The sequence below is a fragment of the Bos grunniens genome, chromosome 7 (assembly GCF_055505025.1).
Source record: "Bos grunniens cultivar Pamir isolate PY7600 chromosome 7, Bosgru_T2T1.0, whole genome shotgun sequence".
NCBI classification, from domain to species: Eukaryota; Metazoa; Chordata; class Mammalia; order Artiodactyla; family Bovidae; genus Bos; species Bos grunniens.
Window position 1 is genome coordinate 88,254,113 of NC_141171.1, and position 21,328 is coordinate 88,275,440.

At 39.4% G+C, this 21,328-nt stretch overlaps 1 protein-coding gene across 50 annotated transcripts in view; it reads right to left on the reverse strand.

Moving 5' to 3' along the window:
- Window positions 1-6,195: 6,195 nt before the first annotated feature.
- MEF2C (myocyte enhancer factor 2C) overlaps window positions 6,196-21,328 on the reverse strand; it is a 179,155-nt gene continuing 164,022 nt past the window's right edge. For 25 of the 50 annotated variants that reach the window (XM_086412966.1, XM_086412977.1, XM_086412965.1 and 22 more), the window contains 5 exons: window positions 20,881-21,053; window positions 19,353-19,376; window positions 18,340-18,469; window positions 17,355-17,490; window positions 6,196-10,903 (listed from right to left, as the gene is read on the reverse strand). In XM_086412966.1, coding sequence (XP_086269092.1) covers window positions 10,582-10,903; window positions 17,355-17,490; window positions 18,340-18,469; window positions 19,353-19,376; window positions 20,881-21,053 — 785 coding nt within the window. In that variant the 3' untranslated portion in view covers window positions 6,196-10,581. The remainder of the gene's footprint in view (window positions 10,904-17,354; window positions 17,491-18,339; window positions 18,470-19,352; window positions 19,377-20,880; window positions 21,054-21,328) is intronic. The other 25 variants (XM_086412995.1, XM_086412989.1, XM_086412993.1 and 22 more) reach the window with 3 other exon arrangements.

The window sequence follows — 21,328 nt, forward strand, 5'->3', positions numbered from 1 at the left end:
TTGTCTTTACCTCTCCCATTTTTCTCTGGAATCAGCATACCATATACTGTGATATTATTGCTCTCTTAATCTAACAACATGTTCTGGAAATTTTCTATATCAGCACATGGATGTTTTGCTTTATGTTTCTGGTGAGCTACTTCTGTTGGGCTGTACCATGTAGGCCTGAGAGCTCTGTACTTGCCCAGCCTCAACATCTAAGAAAGAGCCTGGAGTCAGTGACAGAGCCATCAGTGGTTTAATGGATGGGGGAGCTCACATGTCCAAAGCAAGGTTCTGGAGCAACACCCCATCTGCGTGGCACTGGGTGGGCATGATGTGGCAGCCGCAGAGTTATCTGCTTTAGGGGAAATTGACATCAGGTGGTAACTCATTGGTTACCAAAGCAACCAGCCAAGGCGCACACTTCTCACCACCCTTTTGAGAGGCTCTCAAGGTGGAGATGTTTGGATCTAAAGATTAAAACAATCACCAGCTGGGACAGGAGCATGTATGTAGGCGTTTACTGACCAGGCTCTATATTAACAGAGAATGACCTTCCCTCTTGACTCACTCATGTCAGGTGAGCAGAGGTAGGTAAAGCAAGGACCGGTTGAACAGAGGATGTACAGAGAGCAAGAGAACAGCCGTCTTGAGTGCTGCTGTATTCATTGTGTTGATGTATCACAATTTATTTAAACACTCCTTTGTGGATGGGCACCTTCCCAATAGTTTAATCATAAATACTATACATAATGGGCTTTCTTGGTGGTCCAGTGGTTAAGAGTTCGCCTTGTAATGCAAGGGACACCAGTTCAATCCTTGGTCTGGGAAAATCCCACATGCCATGGGGCAATGAAGCCTGTACACTCTAACTTCCAAGCCTGCACGCCTGCAACAAGAGAAGCCACTGCAGTGAGAAGCCTGTGCACCTTAAGTGTAGTCCCCGCTCACTGTAACTAGAGAAAGCCCACGTGCGACAACTGAGAACCAGCACAGCCAAAAATAAATAAAAATTTAAAAATAAATAAATAAATACCAGACACATAAACTTTTGCATACGAAGAGGTTTGCATTGCCACACAGGGCTCTTGTAGAGAGAAACATGGAACACTCATGAAACAATTGCTTAAAGGAGGTAATTTTCTTCCTGTAACAATTACCTACAGAGTGGTCTCTGTTTTGATATATTTGGCACCACTAGTGGGAAGTTTGGGGATGAATATCTGCAAAGTGTTGCTGTCTCCATAGGTAGAGCATGTACTTTCGTCCTTAGCAAAGGGGCGTATCAAATTGTTTTGGGGAAAGAATGTGAGATTCCCAAGAAATAGAAGAGCACATTGTCATCATCATGGGAGAAATCAGAGCTTTGTGGACTTCTTTTATTTTACAGAATGTTTGTATTTTGAATACCTTTTGGGGTGAGTAAGGATCTTGACCTGCTCAGTGCTTAGCCCCTAGGACGGTCTTAATTGGGCCTCAGAGCAACACTGAGACTTAAGCCTCAACTGAGAAAACTGACTCTTAGAACTAGTAACTTGACAAATGCTACTTTAGCTTGTGAGGAGCAAAGCTAGTATGATTCTCAACTGGGGAGACTAGACAACCTCTGGGAAAACGGCATCCAGTGTCACCAAGCAGGTAAAACAAGAATATGAAAGTCAGGTCTATTGCAGAGACGGTACTCAACATCCACCATCACGAGTCTTGTCCTCATGCAGCAGTGCAGTTTATTTCCTCTGGTTGCCTGACTGTTGCAACCAGCAGGCACATGTGCTTTCTTTGGGGTGGGGCAAGGAGTGGGGTTACAAGGGAATTGACCTCGCAGAAGAGGAAATAAACTGCACTGGTGCGTGAGGGCAAGACTCCTTAGGACGGATGTTCCTGCCTTTCAGCCTGACCTTTGTTCTGGTTACCAGATTCAAAGGGGGCTAAGATTTCTATTTGGCCTAGAGCAGAGATTGGCTGCTAGAGATGGTTGCTTTAGAGCTGAGGTTCTTCCCCAAGTGTGAGCTGATCAAGACCGGGGGTGTGATGGAGCTAAGGATCTGATAAGGCTGTTGCTAAAACCAGAAACCACTTTAGGGCCAGAAAATATGAACATTTTCCTACTTGTTTTCCTATCAGTTGTGTGACCCAAGGATGAAAGAGCAGATAAAACCAAGGAGGGTCTTGAAATGCAGGGATGGGAAAACCAGACCCTTATGGTCCTTCCCTCCCCCATGTTGTAACTATTAATGGAACAGTATAACCTGTCTGCCCTCCTACCCGGTAGGGAGAAGGTATTTGCCCTGCTCTTCCCCCATCTAGTATACATGCCTCATCCAATCAGCAAATGACCCGCAAGGCCTGATCCCACTCCTTGTACCCTGGGTATAAAAGTGGACTAAGGACCCCTGTTCAACGCTGGTTCTCCCTGAGCTGGCCTGCTGTTCTAACAAACAGCAGAGCCCTGAGGCTCTTCTCACTCTAATAAACTTTACTTCCCTCTCATTCTGTCTCATGTCTGGAAATTGTTTTCCAACCTGTGCCTGGACCACGACATAACTCTCAGGCAGAGGTCCCCCAGGAAAGAGACTGTACCTAGAAGAGGAGAGGTTAAAAGAATAGCCTTATTTTTAATGATGGAGATATCAAATAGACACTCTGGGAATTCAAGGGAGATACACAGTGGGGAAGTGAGCTTGACTTTCCTCTCCCATCCCTGGATCTTGCTTAGGAGAAAAGAGGCCATAAAAATATGTAAACAAAATAGAAAAAGGACTTCCTCAATTCACAAAGTGAAAACTCAGATGCTCTGTTTTAGGTCGATTTTGTGTATCAAATTCAATAACTATTCAATCCAGACAACGACCACATCCAAATTGGCCCCGTGGAACACAAAGCGTGACCCTCTAGGCTTTGGTTAGGGAGGTTCATGTTTGTGTTCTGCTCCCTTAGGTCTCTTCCAGTCTACAGACGCAGACAATTTCCACCTGGCCTTTCCCTTGATCCTTACCCTGCTAGCCCTTCATGTCTGCTCTCTTAACCACAAACATCGTAGATTAGTTTATGCTCGCTGCCAGAAATTGTTGCAGAGGAGAAGCCAATTCTGACTCCATGCTTCTTTGACTTGCTTTTTGTTACTTTTGTTATTACAATCGTACAGGATGGCTCGCCTCAGAGAATCCTGCCCCTCTGCCCGCCTGTTGCACTAAAGTGCCTTTGTCAGAAGCCTGTCCAGCTGTAGAAGGCAGGAAGGGAGAAATTAACACATCCCCTGCCTGAGGCTTCCATTCTAGATGCTTGCAAGTTAAAGGCCTTTTTACTTTGCTTCCTCACCTCCCCCCATCTCTGATCTATAAAAGAACCTGGCATCCAGACCCCCAGAAGATGGTTATTTCAAGGCGCTAGCCTGCCATCTTCTGGGTCAGCCAGCTCACCTATTAAAGTCTCTTCTTGCCTGTCGGATTCATTGGCTTGTTGTGTGGTGAGCAGAGCAAGCTTGGACCCGGTAACAAAAATCTCACATCTGCTAGGCCAGCTTTTGTGGTCTCTCCTCTCTCCCAAACCACTTTATTGAGCTATTCTCAGATATCACCCTTCCTTGATTTTCTTCCCCTGGGACCCCAATGAAGCACTGGACACTGTCGAACGCTGATTTTTCTTTTCTTGAAACCTCTTCTTGCCTTGACAGCACTCATGGGTTTTGACGTTGTCCCTTCTCCTCTGTAGGTCTCTCCTCTGCAACATTCTCTTCCAAGCCTACTTCTCCCCTCTCCCTTGCCCTTCCCCTTGACACACTCATTCAAAGGCGTAGCCTTCACCATCACCTCCCTGTTAGTAGCATCCAAAACTTTACCTTCAGATTAACTGATATCAAGTCTGTATCTACAAAATTCTCATATTCTTGGATATCACTCAAACTCCGCAGGCTGGAAACTTGAATTAATTACCTTCCTGGCAAAGCAATGACTTCTCCTTATCCAATTTGAACATTACTGTGCTCCTCAGCATTTAAGCATGAAACTATAAATTCCTTATCCGTCATCACTTCTACCATAAACTTGATCATTTGTTCTATTTTAACAATTCCACCTCTTGTAATCTCTCATTTCTAAAATCCCAGACTTCTTAAAATTGCAATTGTATAATTGGACACCCAAACAACTCTTGCAGTTTTGTGGGAGCCTGCCCGCCTCTGTACACAGAGGGGAAGGAGAGAGCAAAGAAAGAGGCAGGCCACTCCGGACAGGTGGGTGGCAAGTTTACTAAGTAAAGAAGCTTACATAGAAGGCTTGTCTTGGGTGGCTGCAGTACAAGTGAATCTCTGCACCCGTCCACCAGAACCTCCAAAGGTTTTTTTTTTTTTTGGCCATGCAGCTTGTGTGATCTTAGTTCCCTGACCAGGGAATGACTCTGGAACCATGGCAGCGAAAGCACTGAGTCCTAACCACTAGATCACCACGGAATTCCCTTAAAAGGTTAGATAGAGGCTTTAATTGGGTTCATTAATGCACTGTCCAGATGATCTCAACACCATCTTGCTCTCTCAAGGCTGTATTCTTGAAAACAGCCCCCACTGTGGGAAGAATGGGCAGAATGTATCTTCCAAGGACAGGTGAGGGGGTGAGGGGCCTCTGATTCCCCTAGTCCACCTCTCTGGTCAACTAGTTGTTATGACCTCTCCACAACCTCCTCCAACACCTGCATACACTACAAGCAGGATGGGCCACCATTCCTGCAAACGTATCTCCTGCTTTCCCATCCCTGTGCTGCGGCCCCTACTATTTCCTCCTTGTAGGTCACTCTCATCCAGGACAGGAGCTGTAATTCCCAGGGCTCAATGCAAAGTGAAAATGTCCTTTCTTCAAGAGCAAGGGAAAAGTGCCTCTCAAGCTACTACAATTCAAACTTTCCACGTTCGTCTCTGCGAATCGCCTCTGCTCACACCCATGCTCTATCGTCCTAAATGACTTCACTTACGAAACTGAAAGATTATCAAGATGGTGACCGCAGAGCATGAAGCAAAGTGGAGGGCCACGTGTGACTGCAGAGGTCTTGGGCCCACAAAGCCGCCCTGTCCTCCTCCATCCGGGCCTTTCTCCACCCTACCCACCCACCCTACCCATTTTTTATTAGTCTTTTAATCTCCTATTAGGTTCTAAGTTTATTAAGAGCAAGAGCTAATCTTCATTCATCCTGGAATCTACCACATGAGTTACACGTGTGCTGTGCTGTGCTGAGTCGTTCCAGTTGAGCCTGACTCTATGCAATCCAATGGACTGTAGCCTGCCAGGCTCCTTCTGTCCACTTAATTTCCCGGGCAAGAATACCAGAGTGGGTTGCCATGCCCTCCTCCAGCGGATCGTCCCAACTCAGGAATTGAATCTGTGGTCTCCTGTATCTCCTGCGCTGCGAACAGGTTCTTCACCCAGGTGAGCCCCCTGGGAAGCCCCAGATTACATATTAATAGTTGCTTAATAGATGTTTGCTGACAAGGGATGAAGAGAACAAAGAGAAAAAGCACTGCGATTCTGAACTCATGGGCAGCCTTTCTGCAAGAGGTGTTCTTTTTTCTCATCAGAGCAAGAACCACGACTAATGCAAAAGTCCAGTTCTCAAGTTGGCTGGCCAGTGCCTCCCTGACTTCCTTTTCAGTTCCTAAATTAATCTCTATGTTGATCTAAGGACATTTCCTGTAGAAATTATAATTAAGATTTGCCAATGGAGATACCTTATGGTTTCTAAAAATGGATGGATCCACTAATTCTCTCAAATACTGAGATAGATGCCTATGTTTCAACTGCTTTTGGTTAAAAACACTATTCTGATGAAGAAAAATAAGTCTGGAAGCGCTTTAAACATGGGGTTGCCTTGCACAGTGACTTTTGGAAAAGTCTGTGTATTGAAATAATTTATCAAAGATCTTCATGGAACTGATTTGATAACGAGTTGAATCACTTGATGAGAAACCCGAACTCCCCACACTAGCTGTATACCTACATAACCCGAAGAGCAGAGATCCAATTCACATTCTCCCTCCCCGCAAAATACAAATACCCTGGCTTTTGAGTATTTTGAGTTGAAGACAAGAAAGCTCACTTGCGCTTGTGGGAAAAGCTGCTTTAAGAAAACAAGAGGAAGTGGAATACATTTCTGCTTTAAGAAAACAAGAGAAAGTGGAATACATTTCAACAGCAAAACATTAAAAAAAAATGCACCACAGACACTGCATCACTAAGAAAGCCAGTAACTTTACTGAATTGTCTGCAAAATACAAATTATACCTTATTTCCAGCAGGAGAAACTTTTGAAAATTCCCCACTTTTATTCACTACAGACAGCTGAATTAAGTCCCTTGAGATACACAGATGTAGTTTAACTTAGTTATAACATCTTGTCATCTAGTGGCGACAAAGTCCAGCTTATGCCGCTGTGAGCCTCTATTTGAGTATTTGTTGCAAATGCTTGTATGCCCTCATTTACAAGCTATTTTAATCACTGTCATTTAATGGAAACAAGTCCCCAGAAAAAGAAAAAGAAGAAAAATGATACAGCAAACCATCTGAAGCAATCCAAGTCCTATGCCTACAGTGACCCAGGGCGGCTTCGTTCAAAGAGAACACTGGTTCTGCATTCAAACCACAACAGGATCCGTCTCTTAGCTGACCTCTCTGAATTAAACTGAGGTATGGATCAATTTGAGGTATGAACAGGGAAGGCAAAATGCAATACTCGATTATGGAAATAACCAAAATGGACAAATTTAATGTAGAAGATATGTGGCCTGGATTGCTCCACATCTTTGGTTAAAACATATTAAGGAAAGCCTTTAATTACATCTTGTAGTCTGAAGCATTCTAACAGACACCAGTATTCCATCAATCTTCAAAAGATCTGGAGTGGCAGGAAATTAACGCCATATAAGTGACGACATCACAGCAGATGGCACGAACGGGAACAGATGAAGTATGCCATGCTTAGGCAACAGCCTTTATTGAGGGTTCAAGTGGCTGCTTCTTTAAAAAAAAAAAAAAACACCCTTTTTTTTGGAAAGAAAAATACAAAGCATTTACTCTCTGGAAAAACAAACACAAGGATAAAGCGGGTGAAAAAAATGCTATCTCTAAATTAAAAGATGGGTATGTAGGAAAAATAAATACATAAAAGTGTGAGAGGGCAGACATTCTTTTAAAAAGTGTATTGGAATTTTTAAAAATCTTCACTTTAGTTAACTTTAAAATGATCTGAGGATGACAGGTATTTTTATATTCATTATAAAATGCTAAATTCCACCTTTGGGAAAAAATAAGCCATTTTACTAAAAAACACAATTTTAAAAAAGGTTGAAATGAACAGCCCTCCATGCACCAATGCATACAGGTTGTGCAGCTCGCAGATATTGCGTCAGTGTTACCAGTATTTCAGCTTAATATTACCAAAAAATCTTCTAAAATAGGATTAGATATAACAATACTTGTAAGCTGTGTAAAATGCCACTTAGGGTTCTTTTACTTGCAGTGAAGAATGTTGCCTAAAACGTTGCTCTAGGATGGGTTATGTAAAATAATACTCCCTCAGGGCTCTGCCCTAAACTCCTGAATACAAAGGATTTACCATGATAAAAACCCAAAACCATACTAGCTTTGCAAATACAACAAATGGTAAATTACAGATAAGGTATAAGGGCAAAGATAGTGATGTTTACACAAAGTGACTCATCACAATCAAAATTGTGCTTCTTCTCATTCAATCATCTTTAAAATATTCTCAGATTATCCCTTTGCTGTCTTGCCACCACTTTCTATGAATTCAGTGGTGGGAACAAGAGATGACTGGCATCCATTCTCCAGTGATTCTGTTCTTTCCATGTTCTTATAAAACTATTGTCAGACCTGCTATGACTAGCCAAGGCTTCTGCTGGTCCTTTAGCTTACTTTATCTTCAGCATTTAGAAAATCACTTTTTCTTTGTTGCTGAGGCAAATTGCAGGTAAAAAAGAGTAATATGGCTATTTTTTCATATTTTCACATAATGACCCTTTCCCACCCAGTGGTAAGTTATTGATAAAGTGTTCTGAAATGACAAAGAACATTTGTGACGTTTGCATATTTTATACACATCAAGCTGTAAGGATAGATTGTTAAGAATGGGGTCAAGTCTATGCTGAGGAAAATGATTTTCCTTAGTTTTTCCCGTGTGTGAATGTGTGTGTTTTTAGGGATGACTTTCTGTTTTTCCCCTGCATAAATGCTTTTCTCTTGTGTTTCATGGATACCTTGAGGAGTGGGATAGATGAAATGGTTGATAAGAGTTTTTCTTGTTTGATTTAGTACATAAAAACGTTAGTACAAGGCAGGCTAGCATCCTATATGGATACAACCAAAGGTGCATTGCAGTCTAATTGTGGATTTCAGATCAAGTTAAGAAAAATATAGCCTCGTTAGTAAGGTCTCTTGGCTTTTGCCACCCAGTGGCAGCCTTTTACAAGGAGAAACACATAGCAACTATGCAAGAAAAAGAAAAAACTGGATCAGAAATGTCCTACACCTGATACAGCAGTGTCGATCTTACTGTCTTATCTTCTTTGCTGTGTATGTCAATGTGTACGATTGGAAATGAATCGACAGATCTTCACATTCCAAGAGAAGGAAAAATCATTCCTAGACTGAAATCTCTTTTAAACAATATATATCAACTTTTTTTTTTAATGGCACTCACTTTTTAAAGGGTCTGAAAATTAATCCCTTATAGACGAATATTAGACAAGAGTCATCATTATTTTTTTTTAAAAAAAGGGACATAGAGAGGTTCTTTAATGGGATTTCTTGAAATGGCTATTAAATCTCTTTATTGAAGAAAAAATAGATGACATACATGCTTTATGCAGAAGTGACATTTGGGGGTCCTGACACATCGGGATTGTTCAACAGTCCTATATTGCTGACAAGATTATGGAGGGTCAGTTAAAATAATTAAAAACGGATGACGAAGCAACTATCCCTTTTCCTGCTTCCTTCTTATCTAGCACCCAGTCCTTCACATTTTTCTTCTGTGGGAATTTATAACTCATGCATCAAGCAAACTCCATATCACTTGTTTCTAGGGCTATACTGGCAGGACATGTGCCCCAACACAGCTCTCTATTCTGGGCATATTTCTTAAAAGCATTATCAAATTCTAGGCTGAAAACCAACCAGAAAATTTAGGATATGGGCAAGTTTAGGGTATTTATTCACTTACTGAATTCCAAGATGCTTGGTGAAATGGTGAGATCAGAAAGGGGCCCTGCATTTGATAAAAATGCAAAAACAAAAACAAAAAATAGCATGAAAGAAACTAATTAGTATATACAATGGAAGTCAGTTGACCCAATAGATTGCTAATGGATTAAAAACAATTTAGGGTGTTGCAATGTGATATGTTCTAATCCCACAGGTTATCCTTTTGACAGCTGACCTTGAACTTATAAAATGTATGCAGAGTCAAAGAAAACAGAAAGAAAATAGTTACTCAAATGTGCAACTGCACAAATATACCCCCCTCCCGCTATTAAGATAACAAAACTTCTGCTATTACCATAATATTATATATATTAGAAAGCTATACACAAGCATGTTAATTTCACAGATTTTTTAAAAGATTCTTAATATTTTATATAATTAGAAATACACATTTCAAAAACAAAACTTCTACAAAGAGAAAACAGTTATCTTGGTTAGCAAAGCATGGAGTTCCTCATGGCTTGGGTAGGGTAGTGCTTTCTATACAAAAAGTCCTTTTTGGTTTTTTTACAGGACTGTTTAAAATATTAGCGAAGCTATCAAGGGGGAAAAAAACACATTTTGGCTTAAGTAAACTACAAAAAGCCACAAATGCTTTGCAAACTCTGTCTTACCTTTTATATGAAAATAAGCAAAATGTAATGTACATATTTTTATATTTTTATTTAATAAGAGATGCAGACCCAGATTTATTTATTTATTTAATTAAATACGTTAGCCCTCAAACTCCACATTTTTTAAAAATAGGTATGGTCCTCTTTTAATGGTCATCGATCCTTTTTTCATGAGTGCCATACATCAAGGATGTGCCTGCAGGTTTGTGAGCGTTCTCAGGGTGGGTATTAGGTGACCTGGTGTGTTCCTAACGTTTAACCGTGGCCACCCTTTGCCGGGTCTGTCCAAAAACATCTATACACTTTTCTATATGTTGCATAACAGCTGCTCTCTCTTTCAGTAAAGATCTGCCGCTTTTGGCAAATGTTTCCTTTTGTCTATTTACATGTAAATAACGTTGAACCTGCAACATGACACTATCTATTGTAACATACATTTTGCAAAGGAGCACAACAGTGAAAAGAAGTTAGCCTTAAAATCTATTTTGTACAAGTGTTCTGTTGTACAACTCAAGTGCTAAGCTTATCTCAGCATTTCTGTTTATCTTTATACTGTATCACTGAGGCAATTTAAAAGTACTTTTACAAAACAGAGTACCTGACTTTTTTTTTTTCCACACACAGCACATATAATGCATATCGACCCCCCTTCCCCATTAAGGTATAGCACACACGCACACTGCAAGAAAAAAAAAAAAAAAAACTATTAAGTAATAATCTGATCATGTTGCCCATCCTTCAGAGAGTCGCATGCGCTTGACTGAGGGACTTTCCCTTTCGTCCGGCGAAGGTCTGGTGAGTCCAATGGGGGAGTGGAATTCGTTCCGGTGATCCTCTCGGTCGCTGCCGTCGTAGGAACTGCTACAGCTGCTCAAGCTGTCAACAGGAGATCTCCCCGCCTCGTGGCGCGTGTGTTGTGGGTATCTCGAAGGGGTGGTGGTACGGTCTCTAGGAGGAGAAACAGGTTCTGACTTGATGTTGAGGCTTTGAGTAGAAGGCAGGGAGAGATTTGAACTCTGAGATAAATGAGTGCTAGTGCAAGCTCTGTAGGAGGAAAGGAAACCCAGTTACAGATTGAGGAGGCCTGGAGCCCCCAGGAACTCACAATTACATAAAACATCAGCTTAAAGATTTGCAGCGACATCAGAGCATGCCCAGGGGAGGAGAGCCAGCGTGCTTGAAAGCACTTGGGGGCATCGCCTTCTCCGAGCGATTGGGATGCTTCTGTTGATTTGCCCGGTGATAATGACCACGTTTAACTGGTCCAGGCCTCTGAATGATACCTCTAGTCTCCCTAAATGTACAGGTTACAGCTTCAGGAAGCTTTTAACAAGACACCCTGGAAAAAGCATTTTCTATGTCCCTGGAATTTCTCCCCAGACTAGTTCCAAAATATCATCCAAGAGTTAACGATACAGCGTTTAGGTTCTGAATTAAGACTTCTTTGATTTACTAATGCCTGTGTTTGAAAATTACTGTAAATTGCTTACTAGGGATATAAATGTTTCCCTCATTTTAATACATACATTAAGTTGCCTAGTCTTCAGAAAACGTAAAGAGAATCCAAATTTCAAATAAATAGAACCCATAAAATGCTACCCATAACCATTTCTGATGAAAAGCTTGGGAGGGGGAAAAATGGGGAAGGAAATTTTCAGTACTGGCTTAAAAACACTCAAGACTTCCTACCCCACTAAAACTGGTAAGAGAATCTGACTTTCCTCATGTTTTCTCAGTTACATGGGATGAAAATACTACACACAACTACCTGAATAAAACTATTGCTAGTCTCTCCCTGCTAAAGATGCTAAGGAGACCACTCCTCAATTTATTATTGTCATTAGTTGATGCACGTTGTAAAGAAGGATTTACTGTGGTTTTATTGTGTTTATAACCCTCAATCCCCATTAATTTCAGGACAGCATAACTTGCTCTTATTCCAAAACGTGGGAGAATTTGATACTTGAGGTTGTGAAGGGAAAAGCATTAAGCCTTTAGGTATAGACTAGCAATCACAATGACTTTGCTCAGTATAAACCATAGTACTATTGCTGACATCAATTTTAAGATGCTTGTATTGTTCTTATGTTCTAAGTGGACTGACATTCACAGCTAGAGCCAGTGTTAGTAGCCCATGTTGTCAACAGGGAGCAGAAATCTCTTTTTCTGAGGAGAGTTGAGGTAAAAAATAATCCATACTGACACACCTATTTAAAACAAAGGAGAGCAAACCCACCTATGCATGCAGGTGACTATGTCACTTCCCAATGAACAGAATCAGATGGTACTCAATACTAAAACTGTCATTGTAAGCAGTGAGAACATGGGTATATATTTCAGAGGAAAAAGAGGAATAACTTGGGGCTTGGTTTTTCGGAGATGCAATTCAGATTCAAGATATAAAGAGATACAAAATTAGAAAGGAATTTATCTTTGAGTGATGTTTTATACAAAAGCACCACCTACTGGCAAAGAATTACTTTCCTTCTCTTATTAATAGATGAGCTAATGTTGAGAATAACATAAAGGAGAATTGTTTGTTTCCTTAATAAGGCTTGCTTTCCTTTGCTTTTATAATATTACAGAATCAAAGCAGTCTTAGCATTTGTATCAAGATACCACATGGAGTGTCATTTTCAATCACCTGTTTATACTTTTATTTATTTATTGCTTTTATTTTATAGTGTCTTTTTTTTCTTTTTATTTATTTTTAATTGAAGGATAATTGCTTTACAGTATCAACTGCCTTCTATTAAAGCAGATAGTGAAGTAGTATACTAATTCTCTAAGGGTTTTAATTAAATAATCTTTAAATAAAGAAGATATTGAAATGAGGGGGGGGGAAGCACCTGTATTTCAAAAGGATCCATAATGGTGGACTATTTTATCTTGGTTCAGAGTTACTTAATGATTCATTTTGATGTGAGAGGAAATCATCTTCTGATTTCTGGAATAAAGAATTTTATTGGCTCTGGATGAGAAAGACTATTTCACTAAAATTTAATTAAATGCTTCTACTATGAGTCACACACCTGTTTAATGATGAATGTCAATTAAGTGTCTGAAAATAAAGTGGCATATCAATAAATACTTTTGTCTGCCCTCTGACATTTAGATTGTGTCTTCACAGGCAGGGTGACATGAAAAATTAGAAAACAATATTTGGTAAGTTGAACCAGTATAAGCAGTTAATCTCAATAAACTGAGCAAAACATAATTGAAATGATATTTCTTTAATACAGCTTTTGGAAGCTGCTTTTTCTACTTATTCACTCTTCTCCTAAAGTCAGCTGGCTTGTAGAGATTTTGCTATTTCTCTTCCTCATAAAAGATACAATACTTATTGTTTATCCTTTCCTTCAAACAAACAGGCTAGTTCCCAAGATAAGATAAACTTAGTTGGTGGCATTTCATTTGACACTGAAAGCATTTATGAAGCATTTTGAGTAGTTCTGGGGACACTGAATTCACAGTAATGAATTCTAAGTGATATCTTAGGTTCAGCTTCATTATACTGTGCAATGGGATTTAGAACAGAATGATGTTTAATTGCCTAGTCTCCATTATCAAAGAAGTATGTTCTTGAAAAGAAAAAGGAACATTAACACCACTTAATGAGTACGTCAAGGCTGTATACTGTCACCCTGCTTATTTAACTTATATGCAGAGTACATCATGTGAAATGCCAGGCTGGATGAAGCACAAGCTGGAATCAAGATTGCTGGGAGAAATGTCAATAACCTCAGATATGCAGATGACACCACCCTTATGGCAGAAAGTGAAGAGGAACTAAAGAGCCTCTTAATAAAGGTGAAAGAGGAGAGTGAAAATGTTGGCTTAAAACTCAACATTCAGAAAACTAAGATCATGGCATGTGGTCCCATCACTTCATGGCAAATAGATGCGGAAATAATGGAAACAGTGAGAGACTTTATTTTTCTGGGCTCCAAAATCACTGCAGATGGTGACTGCAGCCATGAAATTAAAAGATGCTTGTTCCTTGGAAGAAAAGCTATGACCAAACTAGACAGCATATTAAAAAGCAGAGACATTACTTCGTCAACAAAAGTCCGTCTAGTCAAAGCTATGGCTTTTCCAGTAGTCATGTATGGATGTGAGAGTTGGACTATAAAGAAAGCTGAGCACCAAAGAATTGATGCTTTTGGACTGTGGTGTTGGAGAAGACTCTTGAGAGTCCCCAACCAGTCCATCCTAAAGGAAATCAGTCCTGAATATTCACTGGAAGGATTGATGCTGAAGCTGAAACTCCAATACTTTGGCCACCTGATGCGAAGAACTGACTCACTGGAAAAGACCCTGATGCTGGGAAAGACTGAAGGTGAGAGGAGAAGGAGATGACAGAGGATGAGATGGTTGGATGGCATCACTGACTTGATGGACATGAGTCCGGGAGTTGGTGATGGACAGGGAAGCCTGGAGTGCTACAGTCCATGGGGTCACAAAGAGTCGGACACGACTGAGTGAGTGAACTGAATTGAACATCACTTAGCTATACTAGACTCAGAGATAAGCATGTTGGTCTACTTGTTCTTGAGAATGCAGTTTTGATAGATATAGATAACTGTGAGATACTTCCTATGTGTGGGTGATGAGGAGGTGCGTGGGAGACAGAAGCCAGATACGCAAGTTCCCACATCCCACATCCCCTGCTGTAGGATTCCAGCTACTGCAGAGGCCTTCCTTCCAGCTGGGAAAACACCTACCTTCCCCATGGTGTTCAGAAATGAAACATGACTGGAGAGCTTTGTTCAAATTTCCTACTGCCTCCGCCTGGAAATTAGACTATCCAACTGTATTTAACCTAACCTTTTAAAAATCATCTTAAAGTCATCTCTCAGTGTGTACTGAATACCCACATTGTTAAGCATGATGATGGACATGCTTCTAGAAGATAGGTTGTCTTTTTTTTAGATGGTAGGAGAAAAACACCAAAACATTTGAAGGTCACTTTCTCAAATATTAGTATGCGAATGACTTGTGCTAACCCTTGATGGCAAGTTCCTTCTAGTCTGCTCTATCCCCTGTATCTGGTCAGTTTATGCTGTTTTTCTAACTTGCTTAGATAAAATCAGATACTAGAGAGTGCTAACAGTATAGTTTTGAGGATTTAAAGGTATTTCCATGAGCGAAATATGACGATCTCTTTCATAGTTTAATTCTGAGAAAGAACCATGGTGACCCTCTTGGCTATGGGGAATATTTGCTTTGGTGGGCTGAAAGATATTTTACTCTGCTTTGAACACTGTATCTACTGGAAAGAATGTGAATCCACCATACAAGTACTTGAGACTAGTTTGGCTTGGGAAAATATCAATTTTTCAACAAGTGACTGACATTGTAAGGAATAAAGATAGATCATATAATTTATTTTACATAAGTATTATAACGTGATTTTTTTGTTTTTGAGTTTAAGATTTAATCGTGTGAGCATAGGCTAATCCATCTGAAGGAATCTCCTTCTGAAAACTGTGTGTGTGTGTGTGTGTGTGTGTGGTGGGGGGTTTGAGGAAGGAAGGAAGGAAGGAAGGAAGGGAGGAGAGAAGAAAGGCAGGCAGGCCAAAATTAGAAGGCCTGGAAGGGGTATCTATTTGAGGGATAAGGGAAGTGATTAAGTGCAATAAAAACACACAGACTAAATTCAGAGTCAACTCGTGCACCATGAGGACTGGTGTTGACAGCAACCGGAACTAAACAAAATGCTTCATCCTCGACTGTTGCAATTCAGTTCCTCACTAGTCCAGGGCTGTCCCCTCTTTCTCATTTACTGAAGCTGCTGTTAAGGGCAACAGAGAATTAGATTCTTCCCATATAGAATAAAATAAAATTCTCTTCCCAGAAGCGAATTAAAAAATTGTAGGGTAGTTAAAATACATAAATCCATGTATTTTCTATGTAAAAATGCAAATTGTCAGGTGTTACTGCAAACAAAAGAAAGCCATATCAGAGAAAATAATATGACTTTTGACACTGATCATCTCTAAGGAGAGCTAGTCCTATAATGGATGAATTTTGGGAAAAGTCAGAATGGGGACCCTTACTTTTGACAAAAAGCAATAAACGGTGGATTTACTGCTGAACCACGGAAGTACAATGCCGTGTGTATGATTTTAAGAATGCCTGTGGGTACAATGTACTTAGTGGTAACTACCTGAAAAAGGTATTGCAATACACGTCTATTTGGATAGTTAAACATTTCTAGCAAAATTTAAATGTTATCCTAAAAAGAGATATTGTGTTGCTGATCAATATGTGCTATATCTTCAAAGTTAATCTTTCAAGGAAGCAGAGCAACAGTGTCAAGAGAATTTATTTTATTTTTAGGTTAGAGTTTCAACAATAGTGATTAGTGAGGAAAATGCACGTAAGCAAATAGTAGCTGGGTATAAACTCCACAACCAGAGCACTAATCTATGTGAACTCAATTCCACGTGAAAGCTAGTGGGGCTGGAGAGGGGTAAGAGAAGCTCTGATATCAATCAGTAATTTTTATTCTAATTAGGATTTTATTCTCATTGTCTCCTTAGAATATGAACATAGAGCTAGCTAACTATTTTAACCAAATGGCTCAGCAGAAGGGTAAAAGTGGAGTAAACAAATAGCATTTTTCTAACATATAAAAATGGGTTATCTTTAAATATTTTATATCCTCCTTGCATTTTCTTTTGAAGATTAACTGAAGTTTTGGAGTTCTTAAACTGAAAGTCAAGTCTTTGGTTCATGTTTTAAACTTAAAAATAAAACTAATGGTTTACAAGCAGTATTATTTGTGAATTTAGGGCTTTTTAAGATTTGAACCTTTTCATTGATAAATGACAGGAGTTATTTCTATAATATAGACATATCTCAAAAGTACCACAAGGGGGCGGAAAACAGACACCTTCTGACTTCAGAAAACAACCCAAACTATTTTTATACCCAAATTTAAATAATTAGTGTGTGTGTACATATACATATATGTATATTCATACAATATCTATGAATACACAACTATATTATGAGTATATTATAAATATATGAGGTCTGTATATCAGTGGAATAGGTGACCCTCTGAGTAACAGGCTAACTATGCTAATCACATTAAGAACTATGCGGTTTATGCGAAGCGAAAAAGACTCTGAAATAGTGCAAAAATTCAAAGAACTAATAACTGTAAATGTTTTCTTCTGTCCCATGTTAACTATGTGAAAGCTTAACTGAAGAGAACTTAATCACTGAGAGCAGTGGAAACAAATACAGCCTAAAACAACAGGAGAATAAAATGCCCTATTATCACAGAGCTCCCCCTCCTCATAAAGAAGGAAAGTGATATTTCAGCCATATGAAAGATATTAACCTGATAATTACTTTCAGATTTTGATCCGGCAGAAACTCACATCCTCTAAAGGGACATCAGAGCACAAACTCAGAGGTTGCCATCTGTCACTTTAAAAACGCGTTTACGGAAGTGTGTTATGGAAGAAGTAACACTGCTTACCCCAGCTGGCTGAGGGCGGACGGTGGCATGCTGTGCAGGTGCTGCTGTTGCCAGCCAGTTACTGACCCAAGATGAAGAGCGCTGGCGGTGTTAAAGCCAGAGAGAGATGACAGGTCTGCACTACTCAGAGAGTACTCTAGAGCAAAGACGAGAGAAGAAGGCAAATGATTTACTTTGGAAATTACCAAATGGAGAACAGGATAATCATTTTCAATTTTTAAAATATTCTGTTATTGAATGATATGCTTAAAAAAAATTTGGGCAGGGAGGGAGATAAAACATTAGGGACAATTTTAATTCAAAAGAGATATATATACTATGCACCAAAAATTAAGTATTCCATGAAAACTTCAACATAGTACGGCAAGCAATTTCAGTTTATTAGAACTACAATCTGGCATCACAGGCAGGTATCTAGTATTTGATGATCTAGAAACGTTTTTTAAACAATCCTGAGAAAGTGAGCTTTCTATTGTTCAGTCAGTAAGTTGTGTCTGACTCTGTGATCCCATGGATTGAAACATGCCAGGCTTCCCTGTCCTTCACTATCTACTGTAGTTTGCTCAAACTCATGTCCATTGAATTGGTGATGCCATCCAATCATCTCATCCTCTGTTCCCCCTTTCTCCTCCAAGCCCTCCATCTTTCCCAGCATCAGGGTCTTTTCCAATGAGTTAGCTCTGGCCGAAGTATTGGAGCTTCAGCTTCAGTATTACATCAAAAAAAAAAAAAATTAACAGCTCATTTTCCTTGAAATTGTTCTTCTATGTTGAATTCAGGTTGGGTTAACAAAACTTTTGGTCACTAAGAAAGAATCATGTGGATATTCACTTTGTCTTAGTAATGAATAGGTAATGGTATAATGATCTGAACACCACAGGTACTAAATAAAGCTTCCTAACAGACTAATAGGTAATATCATTTTCATTTTGCTTTTTAATAGAAAGTATTTAATATATTATTCGAACATGGCAAAACTACTCACCGGTACCATATGTTGTTGAAATGGCTGATGGATATCCTCCCATCCCTTGTCCTGGTAAAGTAGGAGTTGCTACGGAAACCACTGGGGTAGCCAATGACTGAGCAGACTGGGAGTTATTTATCCTTTGATTCTTTTAAAGTAAATAAAAAGATATTATGGAATAGATTTTTTTTTAAACTTAAAAACACTAGATTTCAGTATTAGTTTTGCACATAAAGCGATAACTTGGTACAAATCTCATGAAATTAATCATTTAACATGTGTCTCTATGAACTCTGCCAACCCTATCATTTACAATCCTTCAAGAGACCAGCTGTTGCCATAGTAACCCATTACATCAGTATCTCCTAGGCAACTGAACTAGTAACAAGTACCATAGCTTTATTATGGGTAAAAACAGACTATGTTGAAAACTGATGAAATATGTATACTGTACTTCCATTGTTTCAGTTTTTATTCAAATGCAAATTGAAAAAAAATTAAAATCAACCACGGTGGTTTTTATGTTCAGTTGTATATATAGCAAAGCAGATGGGTAGAGGGTTCATGCCATGTTTTGACCAGCAGGTGGTGCTCTGACCACTTTTTTTCAGATTCTTCTAAAACTTCCCTCAAACTACATGGTAAAACAGCTTACGTGTATATTTAATTCCTTAGAGCAAGGAGATTAAAAATTCATATACACTTAAATATCGTGAGAATTTAATTCTTAGAAAAATAAGTATCTTTGTGGCTTTAAATAACTGAGGACATTTGTTTGTTACAATTGTACTATAAATTAAATCCAAAAATACACTGAAAACATGGGCCTTCACTTACAGAGGGTAAAACAGAAAAATAGATAACCTGGTATTTCACCTGTAAGTGATACTTGAAATGATTTCTAAATAATCAGTGTTGACACACACTAACTCCCCAAATCTCTCCATGTTACTGCTGCCACCTCTCGCCTAACGGCGGCTTTGGGTTTTTCCTGGCACGTAGCACTGAAGGGATGTGCCCTCACCACTTACCAAGAGCAGGTCGACATCCTCAGACTGAGAGCATGGGGAAGGAGTTTTATTAATTAGTGTCTGTAAATATTTATACTTGGGCAAAATCTTTTCAACAAAAGGAAAAGCATCTTCTGACAGGCATGACAGTTTAAACAGCTTTAAAACCCAGACTCTAAAGACAACTCCTTACAAAGATATTCTTTGTTTCCTTTAATGAGCGGTTTGTCTCCAACCTGAAGACAATCTATCCAGTTTTCAGCACAGGTCAGGGTTTCAACCTTCATTATTTCACCACCACATTTTGAGAAAAAAAAAGATGGTACTTTGAAAGTGCACTTGCTGGAGGAAGGGGCAACTGCACGTAGCTAGCACTGACAGAGACCTGACCCACAGCTCATGGGATCCCTGAGAAAGCATCAGTTTTAAGGCACTTGGAATCAATCTGCTGATAGAGACAGCCTGCCATGCGTGGCCCAAACTGCTTGGTGATGGCCTGTGGGAGGTTTTATTTATTAGCCCCAGCCTTTTCCAAAGAGAATGTTGCATATTATGTGAATTTTGGGGGGTTGATATTCAAAATTAATCTGCACTGTGCCATAATAAACTAATCAGCTTGCAGGACCGTTTTACCCTGAAGCTTGCCACAGAGCAGAGAAAGAAAAAAAAATGTGTTTGCAGAATGATCTAAATTTGTCTACTGAATCTTGGTTTTAAATGTTCTCTCGCTCTTAAGCAAAGCTAATTTGGAGAACATGGATGTGAGTCTCTTTGTTGTTGAATTTGGGCCCACAGATTTATCTTCACCTTAGTCCTTCAGACCCAGGAGAAGGAAAAATGATAGCTTCCAGGGATATTATTTATATTTCATATTTATTCTTATAAGTGTCACAACTTTTTTTTTTTGATGGAAAATATAACCTTTGTTCTCAATTGCCTAGAATTTTAAGACAATTTGTTTTTGAGAGGTAATTACTGGCATTAAACACATATTTGGAAAGGAGAACTGAGGCACTGCACAGGCATGTGATGTATTAAACATTATCACTGCAATATACCTAAGAGAAGAAATGCCAATTAACGGGAGAGAGTTCATTTAGAAATTATGAAAAAGATTTTTCACTGTCAGCACCTTAAGAACATACTTATTTAGTTCAATCCTGTAAAAATCTTATGAAATACCTCACTCTGTGAGTTTGGTTCTACCATTGGTCAAATCATACATCCCATAAGCAGAGTACTAGGTAATGATTTTTTTTCTAATTATAAATTGGGGGCCTTAAAAGGAAATGTTTTCTTTGCCCCAGAACACCAGCCCGATAATGGAGTTTATTAGATGTTGGTTCTTTTTTTTTTTTTCCCATGGAAAAGGGAAATGCAAACCAGTTACCAGAAATAAGAGCTAAATCCAAACAGGGCTGCAGCAACAGCACTGACATGTTGATTTTCTGGGAACATGCAAGTAACCCATCAAGTCAGACAAATACAAAAACAGCAAAACGTATACAAAACATTATCAACATTTATTTAACATGGAATTTCACATTACCACGGATGGCATTGTATTCTTGCTGCCTGGTGGAATAAGAACTCGGAGGTCTGGTTTACGGTTATTCATCCCTAAATTCATGGGGGGAGGAGATTTCGCTTGCATATTCTTGTTCAAGTTACCAGGTGAGACCAGCAGACCTGGTGAGTTTCGGGGATTGCCATACCCGTTCCCTGTTAAAAGAAAACAATGAGAGCACTCAGGAAAAAAAAAATCCGGACTCACGAAATGTTTCTAGAGCATACACTACATGAGACGATGAAGAAAGCATTAACAGGGTGAGACAATAACGTACATGCAAAGTTCACAGGATGACTGACAACCTCCTCAGGAGTAACCCAATCAGTTCTTTAAAATGCCGCTGAAGGAAGATTAAAAACTCCTAATGAGAAGAAACCTAAGAGACATCAACTTGTCCGGAAGCCAGCATATACTTTTATTTATTTTT